Source organism: Ipomoea triloba, chromosome 5 (genome assembly GCF_003576645.1).
Source record: "Ipomoea triloba cultivar NCNSP0323 chromosome 5, ASM357664v1".
Lineage (NCBI taxonomy): Eukaryota > Viridiplantae > Streptophyta > Magnoliopsida > Solanales > Convolvulaceae > Ipomoea > Ipomoea triloba.
The window spans coordinates 16942687-16961366 of NC_044920.1; the positions used below are offsets into that span (position 1 = coordinate 16942687).

Here is an 18680-nt window from a genome sequence, read left to right on the forward strand (position 1 = left end):
GCGTAAGGTGCCGTATGCTCGTGTATGATACCTATACTTGCACAGAAGTCACCAATTGGTGCTTCGTACTCACCACCTCTATCGCTTATAACCTTTTTAATCTTTCGATTAAGTTGGTTTTCCACTTCATTCTTATAAAGAACGAATTTTTCCATGACTTCATCTTTGCTTTTCAGCAAATACACGTAGCAATATCATGTGCAATCATCGATAAACGTCATAAAATATTTATTACTACCTCTCGTTTGTATCGATCTAAAATTGCACAAATCACTATGAATTAATTCAAGTGGTTTAGTTTGTCTTTCAACCGATTTGAAAGGTGCTTTAGTTAGTTTTGCCTCAACACATATTTCACATTTATTATTTATGTTAATTTGAAAAGTAGGAATATGGTTCATGCTAATTAATCTACGCATAGAATTAAAATTAACATGACCTAGTCTACCATGCCACAAACTGGAAGGCTCAAGCAAGTAAACAGAAGTAACGTTGCTTTTATTCATGATAATAGGCATTACACTAAGCTTAAAAAGTCCATCAGTTACATAACCTTTGCCTACAAACATTCCTAACTTTGACAAAATAACTTTGTCTGACTCGAAGACCATCTTGAAGCCATGCTTGTTCAGCAATGAGCTAGACACCAGATTCTTCCTTAGCTCCGGAACATACATCAAGTTCTTCAACGTCAGTTCCTTCCCGGAAGTTATCTTCAGTTTGCCCACGCCCTCCACGGTGGACTGAGTAGAGTTTCCCATTCAGACCTTTTTGCCCCCAACGGTCTCAAAGGTGCTGAATATCTCCCGATTGCAACACAAATGCCTTGTTGCACCGGTGTCGATGAACCACTCACGCGGGTTGGAGCCCATGAGGTTTACCTCCGTCACCATAGCCGAAAGGCTATTCTTGGCCACTTTCTGGCTCACATCTCCAACAACGTTGGCTTCAGAACTCTTGTTCTTCTTCCTTGGAGCCTTACATTCAGACGCCTTGTGGCCAGGCTTGCCACAATTGTAGCACTTACCGTGGAACTTACCCTTGGTAACGCCACCTTTTAGACCTAGCTTCTGCTTGTCCTTCTTAGCCTTTTTGGAGTTTTGACCGTGCTCCACCACGTTGGCCTTAGCACCACCAATGACAGGACCTTTCCCGTCAATCTTCCTGTTCCCCTCCTTAATTCTGAGTCGCTGGATCAGGACCTCCAGGCTCATCTCCTTTCGCTTGTGCTTAAGGTAGTTCTTGAAATCCTTCCAACCTGGAGGCAACAAGTGGATCATAGATGCCACAAGGAAGGATACAGTTATCTCCATGCCCTCGTCACGAATCTCATCAAATATTAATTGCAAATTTTCAACCTGACTTAGCACGATCTTAGAATAAACATTTTAAAGTAAAGGAATCAGCCAATAACAAATTTCTTTGCGCCGGCATCCTCACATTTATACTTATGATTCAAGGGTTCCCATAGTGCTCTCGCTATGCCAATCTTACGATATACATCGTAAAGAGCATTACACAACCCATTCAGAATGTAGTTGCGGCAAAGGAAGTTCGAATCCTTCCAAAACTCAACAGCCATCACGGATTGTGGATTATGTTCCTTCAACTCAAGAACCCTCTCGGTCAAGAACCGTGCCAAGCCGAGAGTTGCCAAGTAGAACAACATCTTTTGCTGCCACCTCTTGAAGTTCAAACCAGTGAACTTCTCCGGCCTTTCGGCCGAACCACTCGGTACCATAGGTACCCGCATCGTAGGGATATACCCCTCAATGCTCACACCGTCCTGTGAACCAACATTCACCGATGCCTGGGAATGTTCAACATTGTTGCCGTTCCCACCACTGTTGTTCTCAATAACAACATTCTCCTCCCGATTGTGAACTAGCAATTCGAGGTTCTATATTTTTTGAGGAAATTAGAGACAAAAATAGAAAGGAATAAACGAATATGATTTTAAGCTTGTTAGGAAATAATACTACGAAAATAATATTTTCGGAAAAATAACAAGCACAAGAAAAAGAAAGGATTTTCTGGAAGGAGGTAAGCTTGAGTCGAATTCGACCGAGACGAGATAACAAGAAGGCCGAATTCGACCATTCGACCAACCCAAGTTGATCGAATGGTACCACGAGCCGAAGGCCGAATCAGTGACTGTACCAGAATGCTCGTTAGTGGCTCTGTGTTGGAAAAATGTTACGAAAATTTGGCATAACTCAGCCCGCAAGGCCAACTAATTTTTTGAATGACATCCATGCCCATAAGTGCCGAGGCACACCCCCTGCGCACGAGAGAGAGCCGTTATGCTATACAATTCAATAAGCCTTAGAAAAACTCCTGTATAAATAGTGGTATACACCTACTTCCCAAACGAATGTGGGACAAAAGCTTACTTTAAAGCTTTTCCCTCCATTTTTTCAACTCAAATGGGTCAACTTTGAGAACCAATTTCTCATTCACCCATTATCCGTTTTGTGCGTACAATATATCAATCTCTTCGTCTAACTACGAAGAACCCGAATCCACATTGACCCGACCTAAATCAGAAGTGGACCCCACATATATTTGTATCTTAAAATAGCCACTAAAAATGTCATTTTATGCTATTTTTTCCAACAGGTCTATCAACAATGGGCCATTCACTTGACCTATCATAAGATGAATTAATCCTTCATATATATGTAAATACCTTGCTTTTGTATAACAAGGATTGAAATAGGCATACATAGAACCTTTCCCATGCCTAATCCAAATGGCATATATAGCATGTTTTCATGGTAATCAAGTTAAATCCTATCTTCTACAAGTACATGATTTGTTTTCTAAATTGATAGACGATTGGTCTCCATAAAAACATTGTAATTCAAACTCATGTTGACCACACTAAAATCCTCTATAACTGGCAAATTGCTTCTCATTCACCTACAACTTCTTTGGCACTCTAGGACAGATTTTAGAACTCAGTTCCTTAGCTTTCTCATATGAATCATAAAACCTAGTCATCAATATATGCCTCATGGCTTCTAGGCAAGCAATTATGGGGTTTTCTCTAGCTCCCATGATAATTGAATTGAAACACTCACAAACATTGTTTACAAGCATGCATGTTAGATTGTGGAGTGCATGAGAATTGAGATCTTGACCATTCTCTTAGGTGCTTGCCATTTAACCACTCCTATAACTTGACATCGAAATCCTTTAACTCTCTTAAAGCTGTTGTGAAAGTAGATACAATACATGCATGACCTATCACAATTCCACATAGCATCTTTAATTGCCTTTCCTTTAAATCCAAAAACTTTCATATTCTCATGTAGATGTCGTACACAAAATTTATGCTAAGATCTAGGTAGGGTATCTTCAAAAGCTAGTAATAGGCCCCTTCTGTTTGTAAACAACCTTACATGTTTCACATAAAACGATTTTATAAAAAACTTATTCAACTATCTTTCATGGTGGACAAAATGAAATTTGAATGCATTCTCCTCAAAAAAAAAAAAAAAAAAAAACAGTCGACAAAGAGGAAACAACCCTTAAATTTGGATTTGTAACGGTTTTTTTTTTTAAATAATTTTTAAGATGACTTTCCAATATGAATTTGGTTTTATCCATGTTAGATATAGAAAATTTTTATTTCAATGCCACATCATCATTACTTGTAAAGGATATTGGGTAATTGAAGGAGTATTAGGGTGAATTTGTTGTTTCAAAAGATTGGCAATAGATGTAATTAAGCTTATGCGTTCTCAAGCACAAAGTACTATCAATTTCATGGAAATTTAGCCTAACAAAGATGCGTTATGACAAGTAACAAAGTAAAACAAGAAAGATTAAGATGAATAACAAGAATATAAAAAGTAGGGGAGAATAGGAAATTGGATTAGGTCAAGGTAATGTGACCAAACCAGATCAAGAGTGAGAATCAATTGACTTGACAACAAATACCATTTAATCGAGAGAAAGCCTTTCTCAAGGTCATTTTACACTCTTAGAACACACAAGGACATTCTCATAACCTATAAATGTTTAAGAGACATTTAATAAAACACATTGGTCTTGATATCCCATACTCCCCTTTTCTCAAAGGTGAAGTGTGATTAGTCAACCCCATGAGCTTGATTAGGTAATAATCCCTCCTACTTGAGACTCTTTCATGTTGATTAACATCATCAAAGTTAAATCCCGTCACCCCTAATTAACCAATTCAAAGTCACATCCCCATGAACCAAATATATATTCATATCTCCCTCCTAAGTAGACTACTCACATATTATCATAATAGAAATAGGTTTGATTAAAGATCAAATTAAAGGAGGAATTCATAATAATCACAAAGCAATAGATCGAAGTAAAAAACTAATAAGCAAAATTGCAATGAAATGAAATTGGAATGGACTTATCTATTTGAAGATGAAATTGCAAATCAAAATCTTCAATCCTTGCTCCAAAGTAGAAATGAAACTTGAATCTAACTAATGCTTGTATTGAACCTTGAAATTGAAAGGAGAAATAAAGTAAATTTTCTATCTAGGGTTCTAAGAATGGAGAATGAAACTAATGTCTGATCCCCCCCCTCCCCCCCCCCTCCAAATGAAAAAAAAAACTTTTTCAAATTATACTCTCGCATTTATCGTATCACGAGGCCTCTCATGCAGTGATAGATCTCCTGATAGCTTTGACATCCTCTCTGAAGTTTCTTCCATATTCTGTGCAGCAGTTCTGGTTTCTATTCCATTTTCACCTTGTAAACATTTGAATTAGACTTTTTTTTTTTCAAATTATACTTTTTCTTTTCACTTTCTTGACCTCTCACTATTCGAACACATCCAATTGAACTCCAAACTTTAATAGAAGGACTAAGCTAATACATCTATAGGCATAGTAAATTTTTTATGTCTCATTGTAATAGTTCAAGTGGTTTCTTAGTCAACATTTAGTCTTGTTTTCAATGATTTGTGGTTAGGGGTGTTAGCAAATAGAGCATCCGATAAACTACTTGTGTTCGTGTTCGGTAAATGTTTGTTTATGTTTGTTTATTAAGGTAAACGAACATTAACAAACAAAATTTAGAGCTTCGTTAATAAACGAACAAAGTCTGAATACTTGTAAGCTCGTTTGCTAAGAGGTTTTGAATAAGCTCGTTTGTGTTCGTTTTATAATGTTCGCGAACAAGCTCGTTTAGTGTTCGTTTAATAATGTTTGCGAGCATGTTCACAAACACACACACACACACACACACACATAACTATAGTTGTGTTACTTGTTTGGTTATTGTTCGTGAACATAGATTATTTCTTGTTCACAAACGAATTGTGATCATGAACATGTGCATATATTTGATTATTAAGCCTTCACAAACGTGAACGAACATGTTCGCAAATGTCCGTGAACATGTTAGTTAACGTTAACGAACACGTTCGTGAACGTGTTCGCAAACGTTAACAGACACTAATGAACACTTAACAAACGAACACGAACAGAATTTACAAAACCTTAACAAATGAACACGAACACTCCAAAAACCTTAATAAACAAACACAAACAATCTCTATTCGTTTATGTTCGATTCGTTAACCGCCCTATTTGTGGTGGTGAAGACCTGCCGAGGGAAAGCTGGATTATTTTTAAAAAAGAAGATTATATATTTTTCATGGTTTATTAAAAAAAAGTTTTCTGTTTTTAATATTCGAGAAGAGATGACTTATTGAAAGAAAGACAAATGCACTTATATGTCATAATTGCAAAATCTTGATCTAAGATCTGATCTTGTGGGAAAATAGTCCAACTGTTTTTATCTTGCTTTACTTCTCTCCCATCCTAAATGGAAAACGGCCGATGGGGATTATAGATCTTTAATTTGTTTTCTAAAAATAGTTTAACACTAATATAGTAATTTAGACGACAACACAAGGCTAAAATCATACTACGTATAAATTAGTTTACAGGGGAAACTAAGGGTGCGTTTGGTTCGCACATGGGAATCGGAATCGGAATGGGTATCAAATACTTGGTAATGGTAATGGGTTTTGGTGAAAGTATTTAACATGTTTGGTAATTAGGTGGAATGGGAATGATTATTAATAGTTGAGGAAGAAAGGAGGAAGGGAGATGAAACCCTTATTTAATAAGGGTATGGGTTTTGTCATTAATGGGGTATTCCAAACCCATAGTAGCATTCACAAAACCTATCAACCAAACACAAACAATCACTTTCATACCCATTCCTTATGCCTAAACCCTCCAACCAAACACACCCTAAAACTAACTTTATCCGTTTAAACTTTCTCACCTAAAAAAAAATTGTACAATCATATCATCATATTTACAATTTATTTAATATTTTCTTTACATCTCTTCTATTTCAAATCATCTTCAAAATATAATATAATATAATATATATAATATATCATCATATTTACAATTTATTTAATATTTTCTTTATATCTCTTCTATTTCAAGTCACCTCCAAAATATAATACAATATAATATAATAACATTTTATTTAATTAAAAAGTCAAATAAAAACATTCATGAGCTACAAAAGCCAAGAGTCAACTATGGACAATTTAGACTTGTTTACGTCCTTGTGATTAATCGGTTAAGATCACAAAGCGGGGTTTACCTGGTGGACACCTTAGGATACGATAGTGATTGCAAGTTTTCCTCGTGACCATAAAGAAGCTTTTAGTAAATTTTCATGGATACATCCATTCTTTAGATCATTTGAATGGTTCACTTGTAATCATTCATATAATGTGGACAAAATTTCACACAGACTTTACAGAATAGAATAATATTGTTGTTCTATAGCAAATTATAGAATAATCTCATTCGATTATAATGTTATTGTGTATAATTGACTTATAAAGTTATAATAATTTTTACTTTGATTTGGATTCTGCCTACATGTGTAATTGTATATCACACATTGATTATGACAACAATAAATATTCTATATATATATATATATATATATATATATATATATATATCTAATAGTTACCACTTTACTCCCTCAATTAGTTCTCAAATGTCATTATAGTTTTTCGTTTTCAATTTCAACCAATTTAACTCTTGAATTGTTTAAAATTTTGTCAATTAAACCCTTTCAGGGATCAAAATGATAATTTTTCACATTTTTAAAATTTCGTCAATTTAGTCTCTAAAAGGGTTTAATTGACGAAATTTTAAACAATTCTATGATCAAATTGATTGAAATTGAAAACTAGAGACTACATTAATAGTTGAGAAATAATTGAGAGACTGAAATTATAATTTTCCCATATCTCTAATTAATTTAAAATGGTAGCTAGGTAGGGAAGGGATTCGCCCATCGCGCTTATGGTGGGATTTGTATTAGTAGGTAAGCTAGCTAGTTAAACAAGGCTAGGCAGGAGGACAAGTTGAGAAGGTGAAAGAGAGGTATGATGAATGGATGGAGAGGAACAGTCATGATTGCTAAAAACCAGATAATTCAGTGGGAGGGGGCCACCATGATTCCATAAAGAGGGGGTGTCACATGCCATAACATCCTTTCAAACTCCTCTAAAAAATCTCCAGGGATAATCATCTCATTTTCCCAGCTTTGTTCTCCCACTCCCATCCCAGATTTCACTATCATTGCACTCTTGAAAGTGAATTATTATTTACTCATTTCCCCACATCAATTTCCCCTAAGCTCATGCCAAATCATATCACCTCTCTCTCTTTTATATATATATATATATATATATATATATATATATATATATAATTGCGTTCAAATGAGAATCACTCTTAATATGAGAATATGATGACTAATCTTGTATATTCGTTATTTATTTATTTATTTGGATGACCCAAATTTGATTTCCTAGGATGATATTGATTGATCTTTATTGTTAAGGTGGGGGTAGTAGTGTCTTTTTGTTTTTGTTTTTTTTTTGTTAAAGTGTGAACGTATGGGTAATCCTTTGCCAAATTTGTTTCCTTTTTCTTGGATCATCACCATTGCGATTTGGAGTCGTGATTTCTTTATCGTCGATCGAGTGTTCGTCGATGGAAAGAGATTAGTATTTTTCGCTCGTTTTATTGAATATAATATTGCCTATATTTGGATATTGGTGTATATGTACACATGTCTAAGTAGTACGGTTGTGCATTCGGGTGTGCTGGTTATGCAACCCAGTGTTGTGCATCTTACGCTGATGAGTTCTGCATTAGTGCACTTAGTGCGGTGCACCGTAAGACAATGGGATGTCCATTGTAAGATTTTTTGCGGTGTTTGAATGCACAACTAGAGAGTTATCAGTGTACGATATTTGGTATAGGAATGCATGACATTATGTATACGAATGCACAACATATGAATGCATTTCAATTATTATAAATATAGCAGTTTTATGGTATTTATCGACACTGATATTATAATATTGAGTATAATTAGTATAATATATTTTATTGCGGGCTCTCATAATGACACACCTACATTGAGCGCTGGGTAATAATAATGGGGTGTGTCGACAGAGCCTTTGCCAAGGTGCAGCCTTAGCCTGATGTGGCTGAAGCGGCATTTAAAAAAAATGTTTTCTTGCTTGTTTGACCAGGTTGGTTCTCTTCTTATTCACTAACCAGGTTAGTTTCCCTAATTCTTTAATGGATGTGCTATATTCAATTGATGTTGATGATCTCCCTTCTTTAGATGATGACGAGGAGGAGTATTTACCAGATGATGATAGCCTTACTTCCCCTTTTAAAAATTCCCCACTATTCCTTATACTCATGACCCTTCTTCTTCCGATTTACAAGTGAAAAAAACTCGTCTAAAAATGAAGAGGCGCGGGGCCTCGCATTCCCCCCTTGACAATTCTCTTATAACATTTATACAATAACCTCAATTAGATTCCCAAGATTTGGAGGATGCCCGAGGTCTTGTTGGTCCTAATGTTCTCATTCCAAGTCTTGATCCTGACTATAATATTATGAGCCCTCCTGACACATATTTTAGAGCTCATCTTTTTCCCATGCAGTTGGGGTTCAGGTTTCTTCTCCATAGCTTCCTCAGAGTTTTTAAATTATTACGAGATAGTCCCAGGTCAACTTGTCCCGATGGCCACCAAGCAATTGCTGGTTTCCTTTCTCTATGCCGAGAGGGGGGGGGGGGGGTAGTACCCACATTAAGTTTTTTCCAATCCCTGTTTCTAGTTGGTAGGTCGTCCACCTCCTCCGTGGGTAAATGTTTTATTGTGATTTCCTCCATACCCCGCCTCAAACTTTTTGACGATCATGCTACTTTTAACAAGGTGTGAAAATCAAAATTTATATTTGTCTCCCTCGGTTGTCCACCCCCTTTTGTCGTTAGGTGGGGATCCCAAGTTAGGTGCCACCCACCTTTAGATAAGAGTCCTTCTATGCGTAAGGGTGTAGTTGAGCTGAGGAGAGGTGGTCTTCTAAAGGTTGCTAAATATACTACCGAGTGGGAGTTTGCAAAGTTGGGTTTTTTGAGGACTCGACTAGTTGTCCTTGATCCAACCGGTATTATTCTACTGTTCATGACGCTTGACTATTTTTCTTAACTGCTTACACTAATCGTGTTTGCTTTGAAGGTACCATGTCTTCAAGAGCAGACCGATATTTGTTGCGGCTTGCAAAAAATCTTCTGTCTAAAAAAAGCAAGACGGACAAGAAAGGAAAAAAGAGTCAAGCAATAGTGGCGGAGGATGGGATGCCTTCCTCGCCAAACCTGAATTCTATGTCGGCTCTACTGAATTCATCTGTTCCTTCTTCCCAGCTCCCCAAGTAGGGAGAAACTTTTGTAGACTGAAATCTACGTGTCCAAACCAACCTGATTTGGCTAGGAGCGGACGTGCCTCCTTGAGCATCTATAATAAATGGGAGTATCAATGCCGTTGAGTTTGCTTCCTGCCTCGCTCCTCCTGCTGATGTGAGCTTCCTAGGCGCCAAGGATGTGAGCGTGCTCTAGGAGCGGTACCTCAGACACATGCTGGAGGTTCGATATTTACTTCAAAAAGCTTATTTTACTTATACTTCAACACCTCTCACCTTATTCTTATATTGCAGGCTTTGCTGGAAGGACAAGTCTTTCACGCCAGTGCGAGCAACTATGTACTGGGCCCTTGCATATAATAAATGCCTTAAGGAGCTTTTAGTGGCATGGGAAGGTGAGCTTGGGATGCTGAGGAAAAATAATGACGCGCTAACAGCTGCATTGACACAAGAACATGAGGATCATTAAAAGACTCGAGCCACTATCCTTGCTTTGAAAGAGTCCCATGCTACTACCCTTAAAGAGGCGGATGAGGTCTACAAGTAGTCCGCCAAATACAAAGAAGATGCAAGGGAGTACCTGAGCACTGCTGAGGGTGCTAAGGAATTTCTGAAGACCAAAACGAGCCTAGAAGCATTTGAGGCAGAAGCTCAAGTTGCATTTGAGCTTGGGATGTAAACTTTGCATCAAGAAATTTATCCGGTGTTAAGCAAGAAAGTTCACGGTTTTGACCTAGTGGCCATAGGTTTGCTAGTGATGGAAGAGAATCTTGACCTAGATGCTAATAATAAAGTTGATACGGCTGCTGCAGGGAAGGATGCCGACCGCGAAATTTCTTCCATTGTCGACCTTCTCCGTGTGAATACCAGCAATGCTCCTAATGTTCCCCTAGAGAACATAGTCATGAAGATATTACCGAGGATGAATAGTTTGTTATTACACTTCTCATGTCTCCTATATTTGAAATCTTCACCTAATATTTAGACATTTCGTTGTTTTTGATAGCTTTTATACGCTTAATAAAACATCTTTTATTCAAGTGTTCTCCCATTCGGTGGTCTCGGCCTTTAAGTTGTTTTTTTAGTAGACTGTGATAGCTGCATTTTAACTTCGTAAATAAAAATTTATTAGAACAAATTAATTTGGGCGGACCATGATTAATACTACTTCTGCGAAACATCACTGATAATATTTGGTTAAATGTTCTGAATTCCATATTCTGTTGACCATTTTGCCTCCTACTGTTCTAAGCTTGTATGTTCCTAGGCGAATGACTTCCTCGCGAACTTGCCCCCTTCTATTCGGATGGATTAGATCAATTTTTTTAAAAAATGTGGTGATACCCCTCCCCTCCCCGCCCCGCCCCATCCCCAAATAATATATATATATATATATATATATATATATATATATATATATATTTGGTGAAAGGCAGTATGCCAGTATTCGCATAAGGCATAACCCTATGCCATTATATAATATAATTATATATTATTATTTTTATTGTATTGTTATTGTATTTGTATATAATCATGTTGATTGAAGATTTGGACTATAGAACATTGTACATTTGGACTATTTGTAGTTTGTATTTGTTATTTTTGGATTAGAATTTGAATTTCGGTATTTCGGATGTTGTTAAAAATATTTCGATAGAACTTATGAATTTCAATTTTTTTTTTAAAATTGTACTATTTTAAACTAATGATTATGTAGTTGACCGGGGATGGGGATTCAGCGTCCCGGCCAAATTCCCCGCGGGGACGGGTACTCCCTGTCCCCGTCCCGCCCAGTTGCCATTCCTAATGGTGCATAAGTTTTACACTTAAGGTGCACATGAGAACCTATCCTTAGGTGAGGACGTGAAGACTAATTGAGACCATTAAATCATAATGATGCATGGATAAGATTAAAAGAAACAAATCACACGGATTAAGGAAACAAATCTCTTCAAAATATTAGAAAATATACATTCAGCGGTAAATCAACCTTATTAGAACTAGTGCATTCCTATACAGAACATTGTGCATTCTTATATCAAGCGTTGTGCAACGGTAACCCTCTGATTGTGCATTCAAATTATGTCAAAAAATTCTACGATAAACAATAAACATCTCAATGTCCTATGATGCATCAGAGTAAGTGCACTAATGCACAGCTCACCAGCCTATGATGCAGAACTTACAACACTAGGTTGCACAACCAGCACACCAAAATGCACAACCGTACTACCCAGACATGTGTACATATACACCAACATTCAAATATAGGCAATATTATACTCAAAAGAATGAGTGAAAAATAAAAAATACTGATCGCTTTGCATGGACGAACACTTGATCGATGATGAAGAAATCGCGACTCCAAACCACAAGGAAGATGATCCAAGAAAATAGGAAACCAATTTAGCCAAGGATTACCCATGCGTTCACGCTTAAAAAATAGAAAAAGACACTACTATCTCCACTTTAACAAAAAAAAAAAAAAGAGAAAAAGATCAATCCATGTCATCTTAGAAAATCAAATCCTTGTTATTCAAATAAAAAAAATGAACGCACAATATTAGTCCTCACATCCTCGCCTAAGGAAGGGTCCTCATTTGATTTGAAATATATATATATATGCTCATATGTGGCCTAAAGCTCTATGCGGTCGTGTGGCTGCATTTTTGTCGTCGGATCAGAGTAATCTAACGGTGGCAATATTTAATCTTAGTGTTTAAGAAATTGCAATTCACGTATGTTAAGTGGAGAGTGTTATGGTAATTTTAGTATCTATATTACGTGAATTAAAATTGTGAATTTTAGTACATGGTGTGGTAGCGTTTTAATACATGTTGCGGTGCATTTTATTACGTATGTTGGTACATTTAACTGTGTTGTGGAATGGTATGTTTTAATCCATCCGCTGGTGTATTTTCATACGTAGAATGGTGTGTAACTGTGTTGTGGAATGGTGTGTTTTAATCCGTCATCTGGTGCATTTTAATACGTAGAATGGTGTGTATTTTAACACATGTTTTCTAATAAGTATAATAGTGCATGTTTATAATCTGGGATGAAGATTTTCAATAAGTGGAATTGTGCATTTTAACACACGTTGTAGTGCATTTTAATACGTAGAACGGTGCATATTTTAGCACATATTTTCTAATATGTGTAATAGTGCATGTTTATAATCTGACATGAGGCACGTTGTGGTGCATTTTAATACGTAGAATGATGCGTTTTATTACGTATGTTGATGCATTTTAAGTGAATAGGTGCATTTGTTTATAGTGTGGAATGGTACGGTGTGTTTAATCTGTCCTCTGGTACATTTTAGTACGTAGAATGGTGAGTATTTTAACACATATATATTGAGCGTTGATTTGCTAACTTGTTGTAATCTAATGACTGCAAAATAGCCTCACAACCGCACCTAAGGAGGAGGTCGCATCTAAACTCTACTCTCTCTCTCTCTCTCTCTATATATATATATATATATATATATATATACTTAGACTCTAGTACGAAGAAGGCCTCAAGTGCAAAAGTGAGGAGAGATTTGAGCCTTTGATCTGTCCAAATCAACGACTCAAAGAAAAAAAAAGTGATTCTAATTTACACGACGCCATATTCTCTAGTAAACCATCTTTGATCTACTGTCTTTGCATTTTGTTCAATTAATGGAAGACACAAAATTGTCTCTTGGAAGGCACAAAATTGTCTCCTAGAAGGCAGAATAGTCTAAACACTAGAAAGCACAACAATATGGTCTAGAATGCTCAACAATGTGCACTCCAAGGCAAAACAATATGCACTTCGAAGGCACAACAATGTGCTCTAGATGGCTCAACAATGTGCACTCTAAGGCAACAATATTTACTTTGAAGGCACAACGATGTACTCTAGAAGACACAATAATATGTTCTGGAAGGCTCAATAATGTGTTGTAAAACGCTTAACAATATGCACTAGAAGACACACCAATTCGCGTGCTTTGAAAGGCACATCAGTGTGCTCTAGAAAGCACAACATTGTACTTTGAATTGTACAATATTGCGCTCTGCAAGAAGGAAAAAAATGCACTGAAAGACAAAAAAAATTAACTTGCACAAAATTACGATAATGCCACCGCATATTTTTTAAAAGATATCCCCATTTTGGACCCATAATCTTGATTGAATCAATAGATAAGATTAAACTTTATTTTTCACCTAAGAAAACATCCGCACCTGATCCGTCTTTATATATATATATATATATATATATATATATATATATATATATATATATATATATATAGTTGAGTTCAAGTGTGGCCTACTCTTTAGGTGTGGTTGTGTGGCCTTTTTCAGCCATTAGATTACATCAAGTCATCAAATCAACGCTCAATATATATTATATATATGTTACAAAACGCACAATTCTACGTACTAAAATGTACCAGAGGACTGATACAACACATCATTCCACACTATAACCAAATGCACCTATTCACTTAAAATTCATCAATATACGTAATAAAACGCATCATTTTACGTATTAAAATGCACCACAACGTGTTTCATGTCAGATTATAAACATACACCATTTACACATATTAGAAAACATGCGCTACAATATGCACCATTCTACGTATTAAAATGCACCACAACGTCTATTAAAATGCACAATTTCACTTATTGAAAATACTCGTCCCAGATTATAAACATGCACTATTACACTTATTAGAAAACATGTGTTAAAATACACACCATTCTACGTATTAAAATATATCAGAGGACAGATTAAAATACACCATTCCACAACACAGTTACACACCATTCTACGTATGAAAATGCACCAGCGGATGGATAAAAACACACCATTCCACAACACAGTTAATGTACCAACATACGTAATAAAACGCACCACATCATATATTAAAACGCACCACACCATGTACTAAAATGCACCATTTCAATATAGATACTAAAATTACCAAACAACTCTCACTTAATATGCACGAACTGCAATTGCCACCATTAGATTAATTCAATTGGATGACACAGATTCAACCACACAATCGCATGGGGTGACAAGGCCGCATATGAGCCATATTCTATATATATATATATATATATGAACACCCCCTTTCCCCCCAAGCCAAACTAATGTCATTGCTGAAATTTTGATTTCTGAAACTACAGAAATCTCAACATATCCCACCATTTTCTATAAGGATGACATAAATATTTCTAAAATAAAGAATTAATATAAAAGGATTATAATAATAGAAATTTACTACTGATTATTACTATGAACATATAAATTAAGAATAAAGAGATGAAATCATCAACAATATAATGAAAATCTCGAATCTATCATTAAGAGTTTTAATCATCATAGAGTAGATTAGTAAAATGAGGCCTATAATATACGTGTGCACTCCTTTGCCATACCTTTGATCAAAGTCCTAGCTTGTGCACCAGGAATGTATTAAAAAGTGTAATGTATAGTAAAATGTTTATTTTCTAGATATAGCTCACAAGACGAAACTAATTAACATTCAATAACGAGGAGTGATATGTCAATTAACGGCCGGTTTAGTGTACAAAAAATATTTGAATAGAAATGAAATTGAAATTTTATGAAAAAAAATACTAAGAAGATTAATTATATTTCATGATTTGGTGGGTGATAAAAAAAATTATATTATTGAAAATATTGATTCATTTGTTTGGCTTGGGTTTTGAATTGTAAGTAATAATAATGAGTAAAGAGTCAATATGTACCTAAATAACAATAATAATAACAATAATAATAATAATAAGGCAAAAAATTGTATGAGATCGTATCACGGATCCTTGTCCGTGAGACAGGTCGGGTTAAGATGAATTGTAATACTTATACTAGTAAATGTAATACTAAATCATCAAGAATAAAATGTTTATTACTTATATGCATGGAAAATGTAATACTTTTGAAAAAAAAAATGTACTCACTCTGTCCAATTTTATCTGTCCTACTTACTATTCATTGGTCAAACTAACTCTTTCTTCTTTTGTTTATTATCTTTATTATCTTTTTTACTTATTTTTAAATTTGATTTTTTTATGTTTAATAGTACTTTTAGTGTAGTTTCTAAATATATAAATTTTGTATATTAATACTAAACTTAATATTATGAAAAATTGAATTAAAAATAACTTTTGTCAAGCCTCGTTAATCGAACCAGACATATCAAATGGGACGGAGGGAGTAATACTTTAACATTTTGATATAAATGTATTACATTTTTTATCAAAAGTATTACATTTTCTTTTATTAGTGCAACATTACTTATTAGGGAAAATATAATACTTTTGATGAAAAAAGTAATATTTTAAATCAACATATAAAAGTATTGTATTTGTCCTCAAAAAAATTAATTTAGTATTACATTTGCGTATTAACTTGACCCAACTAAACCCGTCTCTCACAGATAAGGATCCGTGAGACCGTCTCACACAACTGTGACCCTAATAATAATAATAATAATAATAATAATGGTAATTTAAAAAGTTCTATGGAGACAAAATTATCCTATCAAGTGAGCAAAGAAAACATTTCTCATGAAAAATAAAATACCTTAGTTGGGGAAAGAACTTTTTCGTCAAATGTTAGGTATATGTTCTATTTCATTTGGAAAATAAATTCAAGGAAGCAACAATAAAAACAACATTTTTCTCTATCAAATTTTAAGAATTTGAATTCCTTAAAAAAACAATTTTCCATCCAAGCAAACATGCTCTAAATTTTCTAGAATAAACACCATTAGATATTGAATAAAAACTAGGTGTCAATGATAATTGTATATATGAATGAAACCTAACCAGTAATTACTTGTAATGGAAATGTTAATTAGGACATGGCCAACTAGAACCAGCATCTCCATCACCACCTGAGCGAACAGCATTCTCCAAACCCTTATCATGAGCAGAAGAAGTTGAACAGTTTCTTGCTTGATCAGAATTATTAGCACTTCCTTGACCTAGAAACCCACTAAGACTCCCACTTGCTTGTTCATGGCTTATCCCCAATCCATCTATGGCGGACAGGTGACTGTTACTCCCCCGAGATTTCGACCCGAAAACCGGTTCATTAGGTTCATGATTCCCCAATGGGTTCTTGAGTGAGGATTGTAGGAGAGGCTGGAATGTGAGGATCTGTTCTTCCATGTTGAAAAGTGCACTACTTTGTTGCTTTGTGATCCCAAGGCCAACTTCTGTGGAGAGTTGAAAATTTGTGTTGGAAGAGGAAGGAATGAAGGATGGCATTTCTGCTTTCTTGTGACAAAACGGGGAATCGTCCCCATTCTGACCTGACAGTTTGTGGAGGGGTAAACTATGGACTTTCTGCCCTAAGGAGTGGTGGTGAAAGGTTCCTAGAGGGTCAGAATGGGCGGTCCTCACTGAGGATCCGGCGGTGGAGAAGAGATCGAGGCGGCGAGAATAAAGCGACCCACCGCCACTACCCGAGAACGGACCGGCCGGTATGCCGGTGAATTCTTGAACCATTTGCCGGAAGTTAGTGGTGTCGGTGGTGAGGACCGTGGTGGGTGCTCTCCTGGAAGCCCTGGTCCGTTTCTTGGGGTTCTTAGGCAGCGGTGGCTGATCCGACGGCGGAGAATGATTTGATCGACCCACAACATTTGTAGTCTCCACCAATGGCTGTTCCAAGAGAGGCTGAGAACTTAGGCCACCATAATTATTGGGTTGGGTTCTTAAACCCATCCCCAGAGGCCATAGAAGAGCATTATTATCATTATTGTATTGGGAATTGAGAGCTGTTAACGCTAGTGATTGCTGAAAGTTATGATCAAATAATAAACCCGAGTGGGACAAAAACTGTCCTTGTTGTGAAGTCGATGATGATGATGGCGAGACCAAATCTAAATTGTTCAAAAAAGTCTCTCCGCGTGAATCATACTCTTCCTCCCCACCGCTCGATGACTGCAGGCTACCGGAATCCATAGCTTAAAAGAAACCAAAAAAAAAAAACATTAAAATAGAAAAGTGAACAAAAGAAACAAAAAAAAAGAGTGTAAAAAAGTCTAAAAAGAAGCATGCTGAAACCTGCAAAGAGATGGTGATAGTTGCAAAGTTTGAAAACTAAGAATCTGAAAAAGCAGCAAATACATATATACGAGATTTTCAAATTTCAACATAGAAAACAGCTAACATCATCACATATGAAACCAATCAATTAATTGAAGTACCTATATGGTATATAAAGCTCGCTTATCTCTTTGTTGTGTTTCTTTTCTTGGACCACAAGCTTGAATACACAAGGAATCGAGATTTGGGTTTCTTTTTCCGGCCAGATATCCTGAGTCTTTTTCACTTTATGAACTTTGTCGCTGGAGATTATTAGGGTTTAGGAAAGAGGAGATCGAGAAAAAGAAAGAAGAAAAGAAAAGTTGAGCTTTTATGGAGGGCTCTGAGATTGAAGAGAGTGGGTGGGTGGGGTCTCCATTGGAGGCAAAGAGAAGCTGCGGCCAGTTGGTGGCGACGGGTCAAACTCAAATGGATTGGGAAAGTTGAGAGGATAGTTGGCATTTGGCAACCCTTTGACGTTGAGTGTGAAAACAAGAAAATTATGTTGACAAAAATTTTAAAAGAGATTATACCAGTGGCCGGGTCCTTTGACTATTGCGATTTATATGTAAAAGTTTAATGTTTAATTTTTTATTGAATTTCGTCCCTAAACAATTAAAATTTTATCTAAAATAATAGTCCTCTGTTACATTTTACGTTAACTTTCCATCCAAGTTAGGGGTATACTCGCCCTTTCAAATCCAACATAGTATTTGAAATAAGGGGAATTGGAATGTGGCGAACACGCCGGTGCTCCTTTGGCAGCGCCACCAGTGATGAGCCGGAGGGCTTTGGTTTCTCTGAATTAGAGTG

At 35.9% G+C, this 18680-nt stretch overlaps 1 protein-coding gene across 2 annotated transcripts; it reads right to left on the reverse strand.

Annotated features, from left to right (window-relative positions):
- Positions 1–16452: 16452 nt before the first annotated feature.
- LOC116019229 lies at positions 16453–18237 on the reverse strand. Of its 2 annotated transcripts, XM_031259376.1 has the most exons (3): positions 17990–18237; positions 17847–17890; positions 16453–17746 (listed from the first exon to the last, which is right to left on the reverse strand). In XM_031259376.1, the coding sequence occupies exon 3, from the start codon at positions 17742–17744 to the stop codon at positions 16629–16631; it is 1116 nt and encodes a 371-aa protein (XP_031115236.1). In that variant the 5' UTR covers positions 17745–17746; positions 17847–17890; positions 17990–18237; the 3' UTR covers positions 16453–16628. The 2 variants fall into 2 exon arrangements, with proteins under 2 accessions (XP_031115236.1, XP_031115235.1); XM_031259375.1 differs by lacking the exon at positions 17847–17890 and having other exon boundaries at positions 17990–18235.
- Positions 18238–18680: the final 443 nt, after the last annotated feature.